Source organism: Pelodiscus sinensis, chromosome 2, assembly GCF_049634645.1.
Source record: "Pelodiscus sinensis isolate JC-2024 chromosome 2, ASM4963464v1, whole genome shotgun sequence".
NCBI lineage: Eukaryota > Metazoa > Chordata > Testudines > Trionychidae > Pelodiscus > Pelodiscus sinensis.
Window position 1 is genome coordinate 56,244,287 of NC_134712.1, and position 19,935 is coordinate 56,264,221.

Below are 19,935 nucleotides of genomic sequence, written 5' to 3' on the forward strand. Positions count from 1 at the left end.
ACACATAAACTACACCACACTGTGTTGCATTCTACCCCTGGCCTCCCCATACCCCTTACTTGCACCAAGTAATGTATTTACTCTATATTTGAAAGAGTTTCCCTGTCTGTCTGTTCAAGAACTCCTCCTAAACAGTAAGAGCTAGGACAACCAAATTTGGTATGCAGCTTCCTCTTATCATAACATAAAGCCAAGGTAAAGGTTTGGTTGTGCCAGGAAAATGTAATGTGCCTGGAATGGGACTGCCTTTCAGAAAACCATACAGAAAAGAAACAGAATTACCAGGCAAGTGAAAAGGGCTGGCTTGGGGTACTTCCGCCAGTACAGGATTACTGAGAAGAGTTATAAAGGGATTTCATGTAACGGGGTGTCAGAGCAACAAAATGGCAAAATGAAGTTCAGAGCTAATGAAAGTAGTGCATATAGAAAACATAATCCCAACTGCACATACAAAAAGATGGGGCCTAAATTAGCTGTTACCACTCAAGAAAGAGATCTTGGAGTTACTGTGACTAGTTCTCTGAAAACAACCACTTAATGTGCAGTAGCAGTAAAAAAAAAAGTGTTTGGAAGTTAGGAATCATTAAAAAAATGGATAAATAATAAGACAGTGAATATCAGAAGGCCACTGATATTTTCATTGATCTCTCAATGAAATTAATAGGCAGAAGAATTCAAAACAAACAAAAGCAAGTACTTCTTCACACACAATTGTCCTATAGAACTCGTAGCTGTGTAACTATAACTAAATTTTAAAAAGAATTTGGTAAGTTCATGCAGGATAGGATCATCAGTGTCTATTAACCAAAATGCTTTGGGGTGCAACTTTATGCTCCAGAGGTCCATAAGTCTCTGGCTACCCAGATGCTGGGACTGGATGACAGAGACAACTTGATAATTGCCCTTTTCTGTTCATGTCCTTTGAAGCATATTACTTGCCACAGTTGGAAGGCAGGATACAGGGTTTGATGGACCACCAGTCTTACCCAGTATGGTCACTCTTATTATCTTATGTTAATTTACACCTGCTTTCTAATTATGTTTTCTAGTTATGTTTCTCAGTCCTTAATATAAAAAATTAATTTTGAAACTCGACGGCAGTTTCTGTTTCTATCAAACTCCACTAGAGGGCACTGGAGTCTAACTCTTTAAGTTACAAGCAGGTAATTTTATTGACCTTTGAAAGCTTCAGCTATCATTTTGACAGAAATCAGTATGCTTTAATGTCAGAGTTGCAAAAACCAAAACAACAAAAAAGTCTACCGTAAATATTGGGACAATACTACAACTGAATATTAGCGATAAAAGAAAACACTTGCTCAGGCTACCTCTGCAATAATTACAGAGATTTTGTAATTTACAGTACTCTGTTTTATCCCCAAAGCATACAATAGGTGGCACCAAAGCATCATCATTGCTATAATAGTGATAACGGATTCTGGTTGTTCTGAGTTTTTTAAAAGCAGTAATTACTCAAGAACTGACTGCAAACTACATGTGCATTTAACATATAGCCAGGTGAAAATAATTCCTTTCTGATGAAATGCCACTCAGTAAACCCAGTGCCCCCTTCCTGATTACCTAGGAGAGTTGAGATCACCTACTTTGGACACTGGGGTTCCTTGGGAATTGTCTTTGATTTTTTCTCTGGGTCCTGCTGGTTCGGTAGTCAGCATCTGCACAGTTGCATTCTTTGTCTTTACTGCTGTACGCCTGGGCGTGTATGCTTCGTGTTCTCTTTCTGATGGTGAGCATGTCACTAGATCCCTTACACTTGTGAATGCGAAGCTTTCCAGAAGAATCCTCAATGCACTGCCACTTCTGTGAGAGGAAAAATAAAGATGCATTCCCAGTGCTATTCCAACCTCTGTCCAACCTTTTTTTTTTTTTTTTTTTTTTTGGTAGAGGATTTAAGAACACTGTAAAGATTAAATTCATACACATTTGTCTCAAACCATTCTCTCATCCTAGGCAAACATGAACTTGAATGAAATCATTGGAAATCTGCATAAAAAATACAACCCAGCCAAAAAAGATACATAAATCAAGGGAATCTAGACTAAACACATCCTTGAAAAGAACAAGTAAAAAGCCTTAATTTACTGAGCCACAGAGTCCATCTGTCAGGGTTGTCTTCAATGACCCTCCCTCCCCTTTTTTCTTTGAAAATACAAGCACTGTTTCTTTGTTCTGTGACTTGGAATTTCTAACATGAATCAGGAAAAAAATGTAGATGAGCGAGAAAGATTGAGATAGGTCAATTAGAGGGTTCAATGAAAAAGGGACAAATTCTGATCTGATTTATGTCAATGCATGGAACAATTAACTCACTCTCTTAACAGAGTCCAGTGTCATGACCTACATCTTTTAGTGTGTCCACCCAAATCTTGTAGCCACAAACACCAAAAATTGCTGTCTCCATACATTTTATGTGCAAGGACGGAGGAAAAAAAGCAAGTGTATTACATCCCCAGTCATGCTCTACTAGACTGCACCACAGGTGTAACCAATATGCCAAACATCTGCAGAATAGATCATAGGAAGCATATTGGAGAAGGGAGGGGAAGACCCTTAGGGATAGACAGAGTGTGAGCATGGACATTTTCATCTGGATGACTCTGCTTTGCTGTTTATATCAATCTTGAGGGAAAGCAGTTTGCTCTGGAAGGGAATTGCTGAGACCAGCTTTGCACACTTTGTGAGATTCATAGTGAGGAATTAGAGAAAGCAGAATTCCTTCCAACTGGTCTGCACAATGTCTGTCTGGTTCTAGTGCCAACAGCCCTGAATCCAAGTGGAAGATTCCACCTGAATTTTTGCACAGGGGTCCACTGTTTTCTCATTTGAATATTAGAAAGCAGTTGGGCTTTTTCTTCCTTTCCACATGGTATTTGTCTTAAAAAGCTATGATCAAGAAAGACATTTAAAGCTCTTAGCCCACTTCTATTAGGAGACACAGAGCTATACTGCCACAGATTGCGTTATTTTAGTTATTTTACCATGGCAAATGTTTATTGTGGACCATTTGCTTAAAAGTGCCTCCAAGGGACTGAGAACTGCCTTGCTATTGGTTCATAGTGCTCTGGACACAGTCAATGGCAAGGTGTATATATGGAAACAATCTGTTGCCAATATAATTCCTTGTATGTCAACATAACTGGTTGTACACAAGGGTCTTGCACTGATTTAACATTATCTGTTTCTAAACTGACAAGAGTTAAATCAGTGCAAACAGTGTATGTAGGCAGGCCCATCAGTCAACATGTTCACAGGCTTTAGTACCTAATGTTAAATAATAAATGCATAGTTAGGCACCTAAATAAAATTGGCCTGATTTTCAGAGCTGCTGGACATCTTCAGCTTGCATCTTATAAACAACTAAATGAAGCAGGCCACTTGAATTAGGTTCTTTGGTAGGAATTTGAGTGTTTAATTCAGTGTTTGAAAACTGTGGTCTTAATGCATCTCTAACAAAATGATGGGGGACAATACTGTGAGGAGTGATTTAGAATCTTATACATTGCTTCCAACACATTGTTATTATTACTACTAATACATACCCTTGAAGCTGGGCATACTAAATACACTGCATTACCATCACAGATACTTTGTTTTCTTGCAATGCTTGGACTTCTCTGCCACTGGTGGTCCTCCATGTGGTGGTTCTAAGGCTCCTGAGGATTTCCTCAAACTGACGTATTCCTAGTGGGAATTATCCTTATGGCAAAATGAGAGCTGCATGCAGTTCCTCCTGGAATCCCTCAACCCTACTCCCACAGTACAGCCATACAACTTTCTTCCATCAAATAATGGCTTCTCTGTTTCTGAGGTATTCCCAGAATAGTTGAAGGGTGAAGGAAATAGACTGAATGTGAAACTTACACACCTGTCTAGCATCACTGCTAAAACAAATCCTGAAATGAACTTCGTATATGTCCCTATGAAAACAATAGCCATATGGTTTACAGCAATGTAAAAGAGAAATAAGAAGCTAAGTCAATTCTTTAGTACCCTATATATAACCATAGCCAACTTTGCAAATAAAAGCTCAATGCCTGAAGTCAACTGCAGCTTAGTTTAATAACAGCAACACATCTTTATTCACTTATGTTTTCCAATACTGATTATGAATCACAGCACTGTGATAGCTCACTCCGGCTTTGTGTGTCATGAAATGAGCTAAAGATCCTATATCCAATAAGAAAATAATCTCTTCAATATGTTTACCTTATTTTGACTGATCTAGTTACAGTAAGTTACATCTGAAAGAGAAAACCCTATATGTATTTGCTTGTTTTCTAAAATATTACAGTTGTATAGACACTTCCATATAAGGCCCTACTAAAAGGATTGGCAAGAGCCATAATCATTTGCACGTACACCTCAAGGTTAACTTCTACATGCTTCTTAATTCAACAGAAAAATGTGGCCATCATTATAGATATTTACAGGATGGTAGCAGAGAAGATATAAATATTAGATATATGTTAGGTAAACATTAGAAATAAAAACCTGGCATTATTTTACTACTATTTAAAAATGCAGGACTATATAAAATGCAGAATAATTTTATTTTTTCCTAAAATGAAGTATATAAGCAGCTGAAATACTTAATTCCTCCATTAAAGGTTGATTCAAAGTTTTATTAAATCTTTCCCACCTCTTGTAGGATCTGTTTAAAAAGAAAACTACCTATGCACGGATTTAAAATATGTATTAAATATATTTCATAGCATGAATGAATGGTGTTCATAAAAAAAGGTATCTAAGCATGAAACCGTTTAGAATTCTACAATGGAATTTTCTTAATATCAGAGATTCCATATCCGTGACAGAATAGTTATGAACTGACCACGTGCAGGCCTGCTGATGAGAGTGGTGGTGGGAGGGAAGGGCAAAGGGCGTAACTACCTGAGGGCTTGGTGATTCCAGGTGTGGCGGCCAGAGATCTGGGCCCTTTAAATTGATGCCAGAGTGCAATGCCGCACAGTCCAGGCAGCCCTAAGGGCTAGAGAAGGGCACTTCAGGAGACACTCCAGGCTGGCTTTCCTGTCCCCGCCCCTGCCAGGAGCATGAAGCTGGCACCCACCCGCACCTTCCCCAGGGGCCTGCAGAGGCTGTTGTCACCCCAATGATGTGTTATGCAAGATTTCAGACTAGAATACTATAATGGTCCCTTCTGGTCTTAAAATCTATACACAGCATAAATGAGTAGAAAAAATTTCCCCCAAAGATGCCCTTTACCAGGTCTCTGGATCCCTCCACCAAGGTTATATCAACACAAAATGTAGGCACATGCACAAATGAAACATTTATTTGATGACTCATATGTTTTCTTATTTTTCCCATACTTATTTTCTTCCCAGTTTCTCATTCTTTTAATACTTTTCTATTCCCCCTTACAACTTCCTTTTTTCTTCTCAACTACAGGTGTCTACTTTTTTTTTTCATTCTCTTTTCGCTGCTCGTGTGTCAGTTTATTTCTTATCTCACGTTCTCTAATCTCTTTCCTACCTTCACCTGTGTGCTCTCCTTTCATGTTTTCCCCTCTTTCTGGTTTCCTTCCTACTCTTCAACTTAACTACTGAAGTGAATGTATGGGAGAAAGTGACTATTCAGCACCCATTATGGATGGAGTCACGAGTCTTTATAGAGTCTTTAAACACAGGACACATGTTTATGTACATCAATTTCAAGGGAGTGGTGCCAGTTTATATCAGTTGGAAAAATGGTCCTTACTCTCCACCTGGAGCTTAGATGCCTTGGTTTCAATAGTATCTTGCAGGTGCCTCTGCAGAGCTACCTCCTCCACATGGATAGAAGATCCAGTGGCAGCTCAGAGAAGGAAGATGTAATGAAATAATAAATGTTGCTAATAAGCAGCAGCCACTTGGCTTTGCTCAGGAGCTGAAATTCAGCTGCATGACAACAGATGCACATACCTCAATGGGAATGCTGGATCTGGCATTACAGTTCAAGAGCAACAATAAAAAAAAGAAAGGAGTACTAAATCTTGTCCTTAGATGACTTCACTGGCAGTTATGCATTTGCACTTGATGGCAAAATTTGGCCCTGATTGGGTAAATTTAAAGGTGCAGGGGACCAGAGGCACCAACTAAAAAGTTGCTGTGAGTACATGATTCCTTAACTATATATTAGTTCTGGCCCAGCTCCAATCTTAACTTAAACTCTCCATTAACAAGACACACAACTGTGAATAAATTAACAAAAGTATTTCTGCCTGGGCTTTGAATTTCCAAATTCCTATTGGTTTGTACCTCAACCTCAAAATAAGTCATATGGCTTTATTCAGTATAATTCAGGCACTATGTACGTGTGTGCACACATACACCAATATCTTTCCTTACTGCATAATAAATACCCCACTTAAGAAGCATTTAAAATGAACATTGTTTAACCTAATAGACTGTGACAGCTCTGAGAGAGTTGCTGCAGCCTATCATATAGGGAGGAAATTAGACAATTTGTGAAAGGTGTCTTAGCAGTAGGCATTCTCAAAGTTTTATCAAAGGTAATTACTGCGCATTTGCACCAGACACTTTCATGTTAAATACACAGGCAAGTTTTATAACCAAGCTATAAACCTCTGAAAACCAGGCAACCGGAAATATAACACAGCTACAATGCTTTTACAGGTGCTGTCTAATTTCTGCAATGTTCCCTTTAATAAGCAACTTTGAATATTGCTTTTCAGGCTGGAGGTGTTTAAGAAAAAGCACGTGGTAGGGTAAAGAGTGCATTTAAAAGCAACTTTAAAATCGCACTCCCTTCACCTTTCTGTTAGTACTGATTATGACTAATATAAAATGGTTTGGATGGAAATATATAGTGAACTGCTCAACACAAACAGAAGTGGTTTTGTGTCACAGGTGCTATAGCACGAACAGCTAAGGGAGTTTCTATTTTAGCTCAAGTGCTGACAGCTTGTGCTACTGGAGTGGGGAGATCTGAGCTCCATTTCAGCTTTCACCATGAAGTTCCAAGTGGTCATGGTGTGCAGAATATTGCCAGACATACTGTACTTAGCTGGTGATAATATATAGTATAAACCAACAGTATGGCTACGTCTACATTGGCCCCTTTTCCGGAAGGGGCATGTTAATTTCAGAGGTTGTAATAGGGAAATCCATGGGGGATTTAAATATCCCCCGCGGCATTTAAATAAAAATTTCCGCCGCTTTTTTCCGGCTTTTAGAAAAGCCGGAAAAGAGCGTCTACACTGGCCCCGATCCTCCGGAAAAAGCGCCCTTTTCCGGAGGATCTTATTCCTATTCCTTTGAAGTAGGAATAAGATCCTCCGGAAAAGGGCGCTTTTTCCGGAGGATCGGGGCCAGTGTAGACGCTCTTTTCCGGCTTTTCTAAAAGCCGGAAAAAAGCGGCGGAAATTTTTATTTAAATGCCGCGGGGGATATTTAAATCCCCCGCGGATTTCCCTATTGCGATTTCAAAAATTACCATGCCCCTTCCGGAAAAGGGGCCAATGTAGACGAGCCCTTATTTGTCTGCTGAACTGAACCCTGAAAAATCAATTCAATAGATATGGTAAATATTTGGGGGTTAGAACCTACAAGTTCCCATGGGATTCCATAATGTAGACTTGGACTCTGATCCTCACTGAGGTCTGGGCAATACTGGTATAGAAATATAAATGTACATTGTGCTGTTTTACCACTATAAAAATATTACACACAAGGAGAAAGGGAGAGCAGCTGTCCCCAAGATGTCCTGTGTCAACAGAGAACAGGGAAGACAAATTTGAAATTGACAGATTTTATGGATAAACTTTCCCAGGTTTCTACATTCCTAGTTAGAATGCTATCACTGTTAGCACCCTCATTTATAAAGTTAAAATTCACCCTGTTGCCATTATAGATTCTATAGCAAATCAGATCACTCACAGTTCTGATGTCCACTGACAAAAGGACATTCAAATACAATAATCTATAATACTAATGTTGCAAATTTCTTCTGTTGATCTGTTTTACACCTTCCATGTTCATAACGTATTTTTCATTTATTAAATATTATTTATTGCAGGCTAAAAGGAAACCAACAGATTTAATTTTTAATCTTGTTTGTATCTCACACTTATGAATAGTCTCTGAGATATATGTCCACTGATTTATTACTGTAGGGTAGCTCACAAATGCTGGGCTACAGGCCCTGGTATTTTTTTTTTTTTATTTTGATGGGAAGTAGAAGTATTAATGCAGTGAATTGACTAAAAAACCCCTATAGAGATCATATTATTTTAAATTTGTAAAGTTATTTAAGACACTTTAAAATATGATTCACAGAAGATGTAGGAACATTTAAAATTACATAAAAATTATTCTGTGTTCATCGCTGCAAAGTACTCAAGAAACTTTGCACTTGATCTTCAATCTATTTTTCAAAAAGTTGATCTTCAATCATTTTTACCACAAAAAAGGTAACTAATTAAGACAACTTAGTTTCTAAAATATAGAGATAAATATAGATATTCTAGGGTCAGGAGGGATAGATGAGGAATCATATTTATTTGCCAGTTTTTCCATTAGGGATATTTACTTTCCCCTTGACAGTACTGTAATTTGGAAGAAAGTCAATACTAGAAGCATATGCACTTAGGTTGCATGTTAATGGATATCAAACAACATACGTCACTTAAGTAACCTTCTCTACTGGATCTTTCACATGTTCTCGCCAGCACTGAAGACTCGTCTTCAGTACAGACTCTTCTCTGATCTTCCATCAAATGTGTGACAAATAACCTAAAAGGAATGCTTCATGTTCAGGCTTACATGATGCACCTGAATAGCACCCACAGATGGACCTGAATAGCACCCACTGACATCCACTTTATACATCAAGTTTTAACAGTAATGGAAATAATGTTATTCCTAATGGGTCAAAGGATTCTTAAGACTTAAAGCCATATTAGACTAATGGTTGAATTTAGACCACAGTGTATTGGACATGCAAGAGTCCTTGGAAAGAAAGAGAACTACAATTACTGTAGTACTTAGGAAAACTATGGAAAAAGTCTAGAGCTAAATTCATGCATAATCCGGGCTGTCTCTAGGCATATACAAAATATGCAGCTGTGTAGAACACCTGAAAATGTGGGGGCACTAAATTTTCGGATGTAGCCATTTGTACTTGAATGCCTGAGGATTGCACTAACCAACTCTGCTGTTTCCTCTCTGGCCTCCCCCCATGGCTGCTGCAGGGCTATTCCCTGCCCCCTCCTCATGTGCTCTTCTCAGACAGCAGTAGCTGGCTAGTGAGGGCTCCCTGCTTCCAGACTGGGGGCAGAAAGGAGCCCCCAGCTTCTGCAGCTCTGATCTGGCCCCAGGGAATCCCTTGAGTCCCAGTGAATTGCATGGAGCGGGGAGGAGAGGGAAGCAGCATGGGGGGGCGGGAGGCAGGAGGGAAGCCCCAAGCCCCAGGCCCCTAACAGAAGTTGCATATATGGGGAGAGGGAGGGAAACCCCATCACCTAGCAGGAGCCACATGGGGAGCGGAGGGGAAGCATCTGGACCCCAGCAGAAGTTGCACGAGGGCCCCTCAGTTGCATAGAGCTTCAAAATGCACTGAATTAGAAGGAACTATCAAACATGGAAAACCTCCATTCGTTTAAATGAAAAGCTACACAACATTGTTAAAATATGTTATTTTTTCACAATTTGAAGGATTATCTCTGCTGATAAAGTTTTTCTTATCATCACTTTGGGCTAACACGTTACAAACAGGATGGTGTATATCACAGTCAGTTCCTGGTGATCCTTAGGAATCACTGCTGTTTCTGTCAAATAGGTGGGATTCTGGGTACTCGGACAGTTGTGTGACAGAAGAAGGACAGATGGAAGGGCACCCACAAGGTCCAATTAATAAAAGCACTTATGTACATGCTTAAACTTTAGGCTTATCCGTAGCCCCATTGAAGGCAACAAGTTTGCTCAGATGCTTAAAGTCAAAGCATGTGCTTAATTGTAATGCTGAATTGGCATCTCAGAATGGGTGGCAATGGGGAGCAGGCAGAGAAGCAATGCTGGGCTGATGTGGATACAGTGGCAGGAAAGAGCCACCACATACCAAGACAAGTGGCTACCACGTTAGAAAGCCACTAATCTGAAACCTGACTTGTGTAAAGATGAATCAAAGAAACATGCCTAGATTTGCATACAAATCAGATCTAGACAGGGTGCTCATCATGTTCCTAATTTTAACCCTGTAATTGCCACTAACAGTTTTATAATTGTATGTCTCTTTTGAGCAAAAAGGGAATTAAAGCAGCATTGACAAAATAGGATGATTGTACAGTAAATCAAACTGACATCGGTTATTGGAATCTATTTTTGGGGACATTTTTCAAAAATTATTTAGAGCAGACAGAACATGAATCACTTATTTGGAGAATGACAAGCTTAGGTAGCAGGCATTATTCATCATCAATGCCTTAACACTGCTAGAATAGTTGGGAAGTTGTACTGAAATCAATTGGTTTCTTGAGTGACGTTATTATGTTGTATTATAATTTTATCTGAGTTTTAGTGGGTGCCTGGGATCTGGCCATCAATTTCTGGCTAGCTGTCTGACACTTCTATTGAGCTCTTACCAGCTTATGTGTTTTTATTCATATGCTGCAGCTGGCCATAAAGTTGACCTTTACAGATGTATGGTCTGAGGGATATTTATTTTATGAGAACACAGATCCTTGAGCCAAACCAGACTGCACCTCACAAGCTACATTCTAATTTCCTCTACAATATTATCTGTAGGTTGATTGATGGAAGGAATCCTCATCACATTACAAACAGACAAACCTTTGGTTTGATATTGATATGAGAACACAAAGTAAAATAAAATGAAGTGCTGTCATTAGAAAACAAATGTAAAAGCATACATGAGGAATAAATAGCATGTATAGCCTATGTAAAATGCTCTTTGGTTTAAGGCCAGAAGAGTCTTACAAACTTACCACAAAACTCACATCTGGATTCAGCAGCATCTCTCTAGTGACGATCAGAGAAGACTTGTAAGACTATAAAAATGTTCTAGCTTACCCTAAGTGAATTTCATTATACAGGCCTTTAGCCAATTTTTTAAAACAGACCCAAACCCGAAAAATGATTTTAGGGCAGTTTCAACATATAAATATTTAATATTTTGCACCACTCAGTGAGAGGTGTGCTATAAAGGAACACAGGCAAGGTTGGTGAATTATAGCATCATACCTACTAGATGGTTTTAGTTCATGAGCATACATGTAATACAAACCCATATGTGCAGTTGCACCATCTTTTCTGTTCTACCAACAGGCTCAGTTCATTTGAACGGTCAGCAGATTGACACCTTATAAGTGCAGGATTCTTGCAAGATTCAGTCCTCTGTTGTCCACAAGACCAGAGCTGGCAGGTAGCATGGTACAGATGATACAAAGATGTAGGCCCATAAAATAAGCAAGCCCAATGCCAAGTTTAGGGTTGTTGTGTCACTCAACTGAGGAGTTGGAATCTTAACATTGAGCTTCACAATCCTCACTTTGGAGAATTTGATTTGTGTGTGTGTGTGTGTGTGTGTGTGTGTGTGTGTGTGAGAGAGAGAGAGAGAGAGAGAGAGAGAGAGAAGATTAACATATCAAATTTTAGACTTGGAGAGTGCTTGTTTAATAGTGGATCAGATACAGACTTTAACAGTAGATTTCACATCAGTTAAAGGTATCCTGATTGTTTAATCAAAGTTTTGAGACCCTGCGGTTCTGCCTGTCTAACTGGCCCCGTGCATCGAACTAGAAGCATTTTAGAGAATGATACCATACAGGTTCTGAATTTTAATCTCTTATATAGCAGACTAAAATTGGCCTCTAGGACCTTTCTTCTATCTTTACTATATCATTGATACCTACATGTACCATGGCCATGAGCTCCTTCCTAGAACTGTACATGAGTCTTTCTAGATCTTTTGAGCAGTACATAACCTTTGAACCTGGCAGGCAATTCACCCTCCACTTCCTCTGGTCATCACAAACCTATCTCTAGTTCTAATAATGACATTCTGCATTACTATTTTGTCATAATAATTGGAGTCCCCTCCCCCAGAAGGGTATTATCTGTGTGTGAGGATACTATGACATCTCTTAAAGGAGAGACCCAACTATGGGATAATTTCTCTCTGCTCTGGCTTAATGTTCTCCTTTTCTGTGACTTTCATCCTCCTCAACAGCACAAAGGCTGTGAAGCCTGTCAGACTAAAGGTGGTACCATTTTACTGTATCTCTGACAGTGTCCTGTGTGTACCTTTCCGTCTCCCTTAGCTAATCCAGTTCTGCCACTCTGGTCCTAAGACCCCATACTCAGTCTCTGAAGGCCATAAGTGGCTTACAATGAATATTCACTTATTCCGCCTGCCCTGAATGAAGTACATGTTGCATTCAATGCAATAAACTGGATAGCCCTCATAATGCTGCTGGACCTTTGCCTGCATGGTTTGTTCTTGTAGGGAGGCTGGCGGGGAGAGAGGGGGGAGAGAGTTTATAAGATTAGAGTATGTATGTTAGGTGTATCTGCCTCTCTCACACATTCTCTAAACTCACTCACAATCCTCCCCTATTCACTAGCTCTTCTAGTAGTTTTGGCGCTGTCTCTTTAAAAACCTGTTCTCCCTAAATTAGCCTGTCCTCTTATATAGGGATCCTGATGGGAGAACCTCATTAGTAAGCACTCTTCCTCACCTATCTGACTGCTTGATCAGCACATAGCCCCCAGAATACACCCTACCACAGTAGTGTTTAACTTCAAAAAGGGGAACTACACAAAAATGAAGAAGCTTGTTATATAGAGGTACAGGAACAATTTGTATAGTGGGGATGCTGAGAGCCAGTGACTCAAACTACAAATTCCATATACGAAGCCTAACTTCAGTCCCAGGAAAATAGTAAGGAACAGAATTATCAGAGACATACGTGCCCATGATATATTAGGGAAGAGTCAACACGTGTTTGTGAAGGGAAATCATGACTCAATGATCTATTAGAATTATTTGAGTAGATCAAAAACATGAAGAAAATGGCCATGCAGTTGATACAGTGTAGTTGGAGTTTTAGAAAGCCTTTGACAAAGTCCCCCATCAAAGGCTTTTAAGCACAATAAGAACTCATGGGACAAGATGGAAGGTCCTTTCATGGATCAATTACTGGTAAAAAGACACGAAACGATGACAAGAATAAATGATCAGTTTTCAGAATGGAAAGATCTACATAGCAGAGTAACAACAAGGATCTATTCTGAAACCAGTGTTCTTCAACATATTTCCTAAATGATCTGGAGAGGGGCATAAGACGTGAGGTGGCAAAGTCTGAAGACAGTACTAAATGATTCAAGATAGTTACGTTGAAAGCTTACAGTGTAGAATTATAAAGGAATCTCTCAATACAGGATGACTGGTCAGAAAAATGGCAGATGAAATTCAACATTGATAAATGCAAATAAATGCACATAGGGAAAATAATCCTAACTATAGATACAAAATGATGGAATGTGACCAACCTCTGTAATATGAATGGTGTGTAGAAAATGACTTGGGAATTGTTATTTACCTCTGCGCTGCGGTTTCCGAATGAAAGTAATAAACAGCAGGTTTAAAACAAACATAAGACACACGAAGAAGTACTTCTTTACATAATTCACAGCCATCTTGTTGCCAGGAAATCTTGTAAAGGCAAAAAGTATAACTGGATTAAAAAAAAGAATGAGTACATTCATGGGGGATTGCCTCTTGATAGCTATTAAGCCAATGTGATTAGCGATATAACCCCATGTTCCAGGTGCCCCTAAACTTTTGCCTGCCAGAAATAATGACTGGATGATAGGAGCTGGATCATTCAATAATTTCCCTGTCCTATTTATTCCATCTGAAGCATCTGGTACTGGCTCCTGATGGAAGACAGGATATTGGACTAGACAGAGCATTGGTCTGACCATTCTTGTGTTCTTTCACAATTATTGTAATAAATAGTCCTAGGGCATATACACCACTGACTAGAAGAAAACTTTAAGCCACTACAATGACTCCCCCATAGTCATAATCAATACTCAGTTAACTGTGTTCAATTCCGCTCTGGTCATAGGTTTATAACCAATTAAGCCACAGACAAATTTAGCTCATAAACTACGTAAAGAGGAGATATATGGGCTCAGATTCTCTGTGGTGTCTCGCTTCTGGAGGGGATAGCAGATATGGGGGCATGCAGGCTATGCTCCAAGAAGCCATCCACCAGCTGGGGATAGCAGGAGCACAGTACATTCTTGTCATGCCTACTCTCCACCCCTTACATTTGGTTTGTAGGGAAGAGGCAGGTAAGGAGCCTCCTACTCCAGCTCTACATGCTAGGGAAATGTCTAGCAGAAGAAATATGGACAGCTTTCACAATTCAAGCTGTGCAAAGGGAGCAGTGCGGCCAGAGAACTTGGCTCGTGGTATTGATACATTGGCCTGGATCTGGACCAAAACCTCTGGGTCTAACCAACCAAATAAGTTAGGTGGGGAGAGTGTGGCAAAGGTTGGAGTCTGAACTTTAACCAGTATCTGAATTTCTCAGCAGGCCCCTAGCTCACTTACAAGCCAAAGAAAAACATCCCAAAGTATGACAGAGAGCAGGAGAGGCTTAAAAGCCAACTTTGTAGATATAGTAAATCTGTGCAAAATTTGGAATTTATGCAGCCTTGTGGTCAGGCATGCATGTAACTGCCTATGTACAAGTGACCACATCCAATTTGTGTGTACTTACCATTTGGGTACATGTTAGTATATGTTCTGAATTACATGTACTTAACTTTGAAAATCTGCCACTTTATGCTGTAAGCAGAATTATTGTTAAGAAACACATTTAGTATTTTATCCTGGTACATCTTGTTCTATATATGCCACACGAACAAGTTAACTCTGCTGTGGGAATCTGGGACCAAATCTGTCCTTGGTATTACTATACAGATGTCAACTGCATTACCACAGGAATGATTTAGCTCATTAACTTTAGTTTAGGCTGCGGGTCCCTGATAGCTGTAGAGCCCTAGAAAAGTCATGGCTGCTGTTAGCCTATTCTTTTTCTATCTGATTTTCTTGTGCCAATATCCTTATAAAAGTAAAACAATCATTAGGACAGAAAGTTGGTCATTGATTTTTTCCTAAATATCTTTGAGTATGAACAGATCCTCATCTAGTACTTCAGGACTGGCTTTTGGATTCCATGAACCTATGGCTACAGAGTCCTTGCTTAATTCAAAGGAGCTCAAACCAATCACAGCTGTGAGAGGCAGCATCAAATGCCATTGCTATTGTAAGCTCCCTCCTAGCTTGGTGCTTGCAACTAAAGAGATAAGTCCTTCAAAAGAGGGGCAGCTCGATGTCTTACTCATGGGGATTAGGCATAGCATTGAGGGCTCTTCATGTTGCAATTCATCTTCATGTTGATCACTTCACTTAGTCTTATCTTTTCCATGTGTGTAATAAAAAAGTTACTAAAAACATATTTTGGTATAAGACATAAACATAAAATAACTGAAAAGAAAATATTTTGTTATTTACAAACATTTGAATCGAAAGGTCTAAATGAGATCTTTGATCTCTGTTTTTGTAGAAATAATCAGCTTTCTTCCACCAGTTTTAATCAATTTTTGCAATGGCAAGCACTGGAAACTTTAAAACTGTGTCCTTCAGTGAGACTGTGACATTGTGAATGTTCTTTCAAAAGTGGCTGTATTTTATGAGCTTGTGTGAGGTGAGAACTGTGGTAAAAGGCTTTCATGATGGTGTGCCAGTCAAAACATACTTCAGACCAATCTGAGATTCACTGTAATAGTGAGTTTCAATGAATGACAAGAATAAAGGCAGGAGTGAATTATTTTTCAGTGTAGGAGCTATGGTGAGTGCCATTCTGTTTGTTTTACAGAAGTCCACCTGTTTCGGATAAAGCATCAGAGGTGGCTACTGACTGAAACTGGAAATTAAACATAGCAGCACTTTTTATTCTCATTCAAAAGGATTTTCTAATATTTCTTTTAAATGCAATGATGGTAATTAGCAAGAATACCATAACTGGGCTTCTGAGAGAAAAATACACATATATTTTCAATCTTTATTATTAATAGGGAATATTTTTGTAAAACTCAAAAAAATACATACAGAATTCTACAAATCACAAGAGAGACCTTTTCTTCATATTATCACTAAATGTACTATGTTAATTCAGAATCAATTAAATATTTTGTGTCTAATTTTTTAAAATTCTTTAACCCAGCGCCCATTTTTTTTGGTAAATATTAGTGAACAGCTGTTGGTGCAAGTTTACTATTTGACATCTAGCTATCTGCTCCAACTAGCAAAAGAGCAGACAGATAATCAAGTTTTCATTTTACAAATGTCTATGATAGGTACTTGAATCAGCTGCCGATGTTGCTTTCACTATACTAGAGTATGCCAATACCTTAGCTGATGTGGTTATGTTACCCAACTGGTAGCATAAATGACTGCACAAAGGATAAAATCCTTTGAGTAGAGTAGACACTGGTCTTCCCTTAAGTCTGTCCAAAATTGTGCAAAAGGGGTTTTTGATGCAAAAAGGAGCCATCTACACAGCCCTTTTTTGTGCAAAAACCTTTTGTGCAAAAGGGATCAGAGGAGGAAATGCAAATGCAAGTGCAAGTGCAACACTATGCAAATGAGCACTTTATTTGCATTTCCTCTTGCGGAAAAGGGAAGCAGTGTAGATGTAGCCTTTGCCAGGAAAGAGCTCTTAGTTGAGTGTTTTCTGCAAGCACTTTCTGAATATCCTTCAAAGAGGATCTCTCAAATGGTGTTAATCACAAAGAATCCATGCTGTGAGACGGAGGGCTGTGAGGACAGGATACAGAAGGCAACTGTTGGCCTGGGAAATAATGTCTGCTCCCAATAGGAGAGACAGTGGAGGTGTGTAAGGTTGAGCACCAGTGCTGATGAGGCAATGCTGGTGATATAAGGATGAGGCAAGCATGATATACTTTGACCTTGAATAAGAATCTTTATCTCAAAGAAATTGGATTTCTTACAGAAGGGATTTCTTCCAGGATAGGAGAAAAGCATCCATCAGTGAGCCTGGGTTGAGACCTCCTCAGCAACAGACCCAATGGCATTTTCTCACTAACACACGAGAGCTTTGGTGCATTTGCTCTGACTCCATAGCCTCATCTGATGATGAGGGAGAGGATGCTACAGGCTTTTGAGATTGTGGCTGATCCATGTCTTGCTGAGGAGTAGCTGCCTGAGTGACTTCTGGTTGGTTAGTATTGACCACAGAATAGTACCTTTGGTGCCAATGGTACCAGGGTGCTCTCAAGATAGAGAACAAGAAGGAAGGGGAGGATATTCCCTTGAGTCCAGAATGATGAAGAATTTGGGAAATAAGGTCACCCTATTTTTAATGTAATGCACCAAGATATTTTTATATTTTCTTACTTGTAGAGACTCTAAGCACATGCAGTCTCTTTAATCGGTTTCAGCTAGACCTCATGCAGTATGGCACCACATTGTTCCCAGAAATACATTCCATTAAGGTACATACAGTTCTAGAATCATTTATTGCTCACCTGCCCTGGTTGCTCACAAGCCGTCTGATACCTCGCTTGCTGGCATAATTCCTTTACTCTTTCATATTTTGGTAAATGGTTAGACTGTTGGGCATTTTTGCTGGATTCCTCCTTCTTGCGCAGAAATTTGCTTTTAAAAAGGAAAAAAAGAATTAAAAATTGCATAGGCAATGCACTTCAAACATTGGAGGGGACCCATTTCATTAAAACAGCAATGATATTTAAGATTTAGTATTTGGTGGTCATCTTCTAAGACAGCAGTTCTCAAATCATGGCTTGGTTGTCCAAAAAGGGTTGGGAATCTCTTTTAATGGGGTTGCCAGGGATGGTGTTAGACTTCAGTCCTGGGTGGTGGGGCTCAGATTATAGTGACTCAGGCTAGGGGTGTAAGAAAGTAGTTGAACAGGAGCTGGTGCCGGGGAGGAGGGGGAGGGAGGAGCTGGCTTAAAAGCCAGTTCCCCCAGCACTATCTCTGCTGTATTGCCTGCCCCCCTCGCTGCCTCTATCAGAGGCAGTGAGGAGGTAGAGGGGGATACTACAAAGCAGCCTCTGCCCTTGTGGAAAGGGGCTCCTGTCACAAAGCTACTGCTGCTGCTGGGCTCTTACTACATTTAAAATGCAGAGCCACAGTGGTCGCAGAGTGAACCTCCCCTTTCGACTAATCATGTAGTCGATACAATTGTACATGATACAACTGTATCGACTACACAATTAGCAAAATACCCTTAACATCCTTAGTTCAGGCTTTGGCCCCTCCTAATCAGGGTGGCAAGACTTGGGCAAGCTCAGGCTTCGATGTCTCCCCCCCCCCCCCCCCGAGTCATGTATTAATTTTTATTGTCAGAAGGGCATTGTGGTGTAATGAAGTCTAAGAACTTCTCTTCTAAGTTAAAATCATCCACGTGCTTGTGAGACATAGCGATAGGAGCTTTTGCAGTTCAGGAATGGTCCACGTGCCATACTAGAAATCCACGCTAGCAGTCACTGCTTTAGGAACTATTACTGTGTCATCATATCCACAAGTTGATATGCACAGACTATCATGTGACAAGGACAATACAATGAATGATTGTAATACTTTTCCTCAGCGAATGTTTGTAGTAATAAGGAGCACAGCAATGAAAATTATAAATTGTGTGAGAAAAAGTTGAATAGCTATGTTTACAAATCTCATTTACATATGGACCTTTCTTTTACTTAAATCAAAAGGAGAAGGATTCCTACTTGAGGTGAAAACTACACAATTAACTGGCAAAAGAATGTGGCACCATCACATCAACAGCAGGACTTGGAGAAGAGTGATGGGGTGGGAAGGAAAACCAGCCAGGTGACCAAGTGAATGTCTGTGGGTCTGAGGTTAAAGAACAAATCTAGGCAAGTCTAAGGGATAAGCCCATGAAGTTACTGTGGAAAACACCCCTTCAAATCTCTTATGAAACAGCCTAAGAAGAGCCACAGGTAGCACAGCTTGCACTGGGGAACAAAGTAACCCTTTTAATTTACGTGCAGATTTTACAGCCTAGATGACCACTAAAAAGAGAAGAGCGCGAGCATAAGTAAGCTTGCCACTAGGCAAGTTTCCCAAACCTCTCCCAGCTTTAATAATTACCCTCTTTCCACCAGAAATGTGTCACGCCAAATCTTGGCCTTCTTGTTTGTCCGAAACCTGAAACCAAAAATAATAATAGTTATTGCTGGCATCCGGGACTGTTTCTGAATAGCTGAGTTAGTGTTAAAAATTTATTTGTTTAAAAATGACCTCTCAGCTCACGTATATGTGCAACTTTATAAATGTGCTATTTAGAGCAGTTTTGAACTGTGAAAACTGTGGTCACAGGGCTTGACACGGCTTATTTTGCCACAATTTCTTTTCCATTCAGCTGGTAATTTACTCAGGTGTTTGCTGCTGAATTGGCTTTGAGAAATGGCAGTAACCCACCTGTTTCCTGGCTTTTCGAGGTCCAGAAGTTTTAGGACAGACTTGCCATCCATATCTGGAGGCGCGTCAAGGCCTGCAATATCCAGAACAGTTGGAGCAAGGTCAATATTCAGCACGATCTGAGGCACTCTGCAAATTAACAGAAAAGGTCAGAGATGTAACCCTTCACATTCCTTCAGATTATAATAGTAATGAATGTTTCTGAGTACTTTGAAGCTCTAAAGCTCTAAAGTGCTAAGTGCAGAAGTTTTCCTCAGAGGAGCTGTGACTTTGAGAAGGACAGATCAATATCATTGGATATTGTCATAAAGAGCATGTGATCATGGTACAGTTAAAGGATTTGAAACAGGCCCATTATTCCTCCCAGCTCAC

General features: G+C 39.7%; 1 protein-coding gene across 7 annotated transcripts in view; it reads right to left on the bottom strand.

Annotated features, from left to right (window-relative positions):
* The window catches only part of SULF1 (sulfatase 1), a 153,770-nt gene that overhangs the window by 21,172 nt on the left and 112,663 nt on the right, over positions 1 to 19,935 (bottom strand). For all 7 annotated transcript variants that reach the window (XM_075920557.1, XM_075920559.1, XM_075920558.1 and 4 more), the window contains 4 exons: positions 19,564 to 19,692; positions 19,234 to 19,290; positions 17,625 to 17,754; positions 1,605 to 1,821 (listed from right to left, as the gene is read on the bottom strand). In XM_075920557.1, coding sequence (XP_075776672.1) covers positions 1,605 to 1,821; positions 17,625 to 17,754; positions 19,234 to 19,290; positions 19,564 to 19,692 — 533 coding nt within the window. The remainder of the gene's footprint in view (positions 1 to 1,604; positions 1,822 to 17,624; positions 17,755 to 19,233; positions 19,291 to 19,563; positions 19,693 to 19,935) is intronic.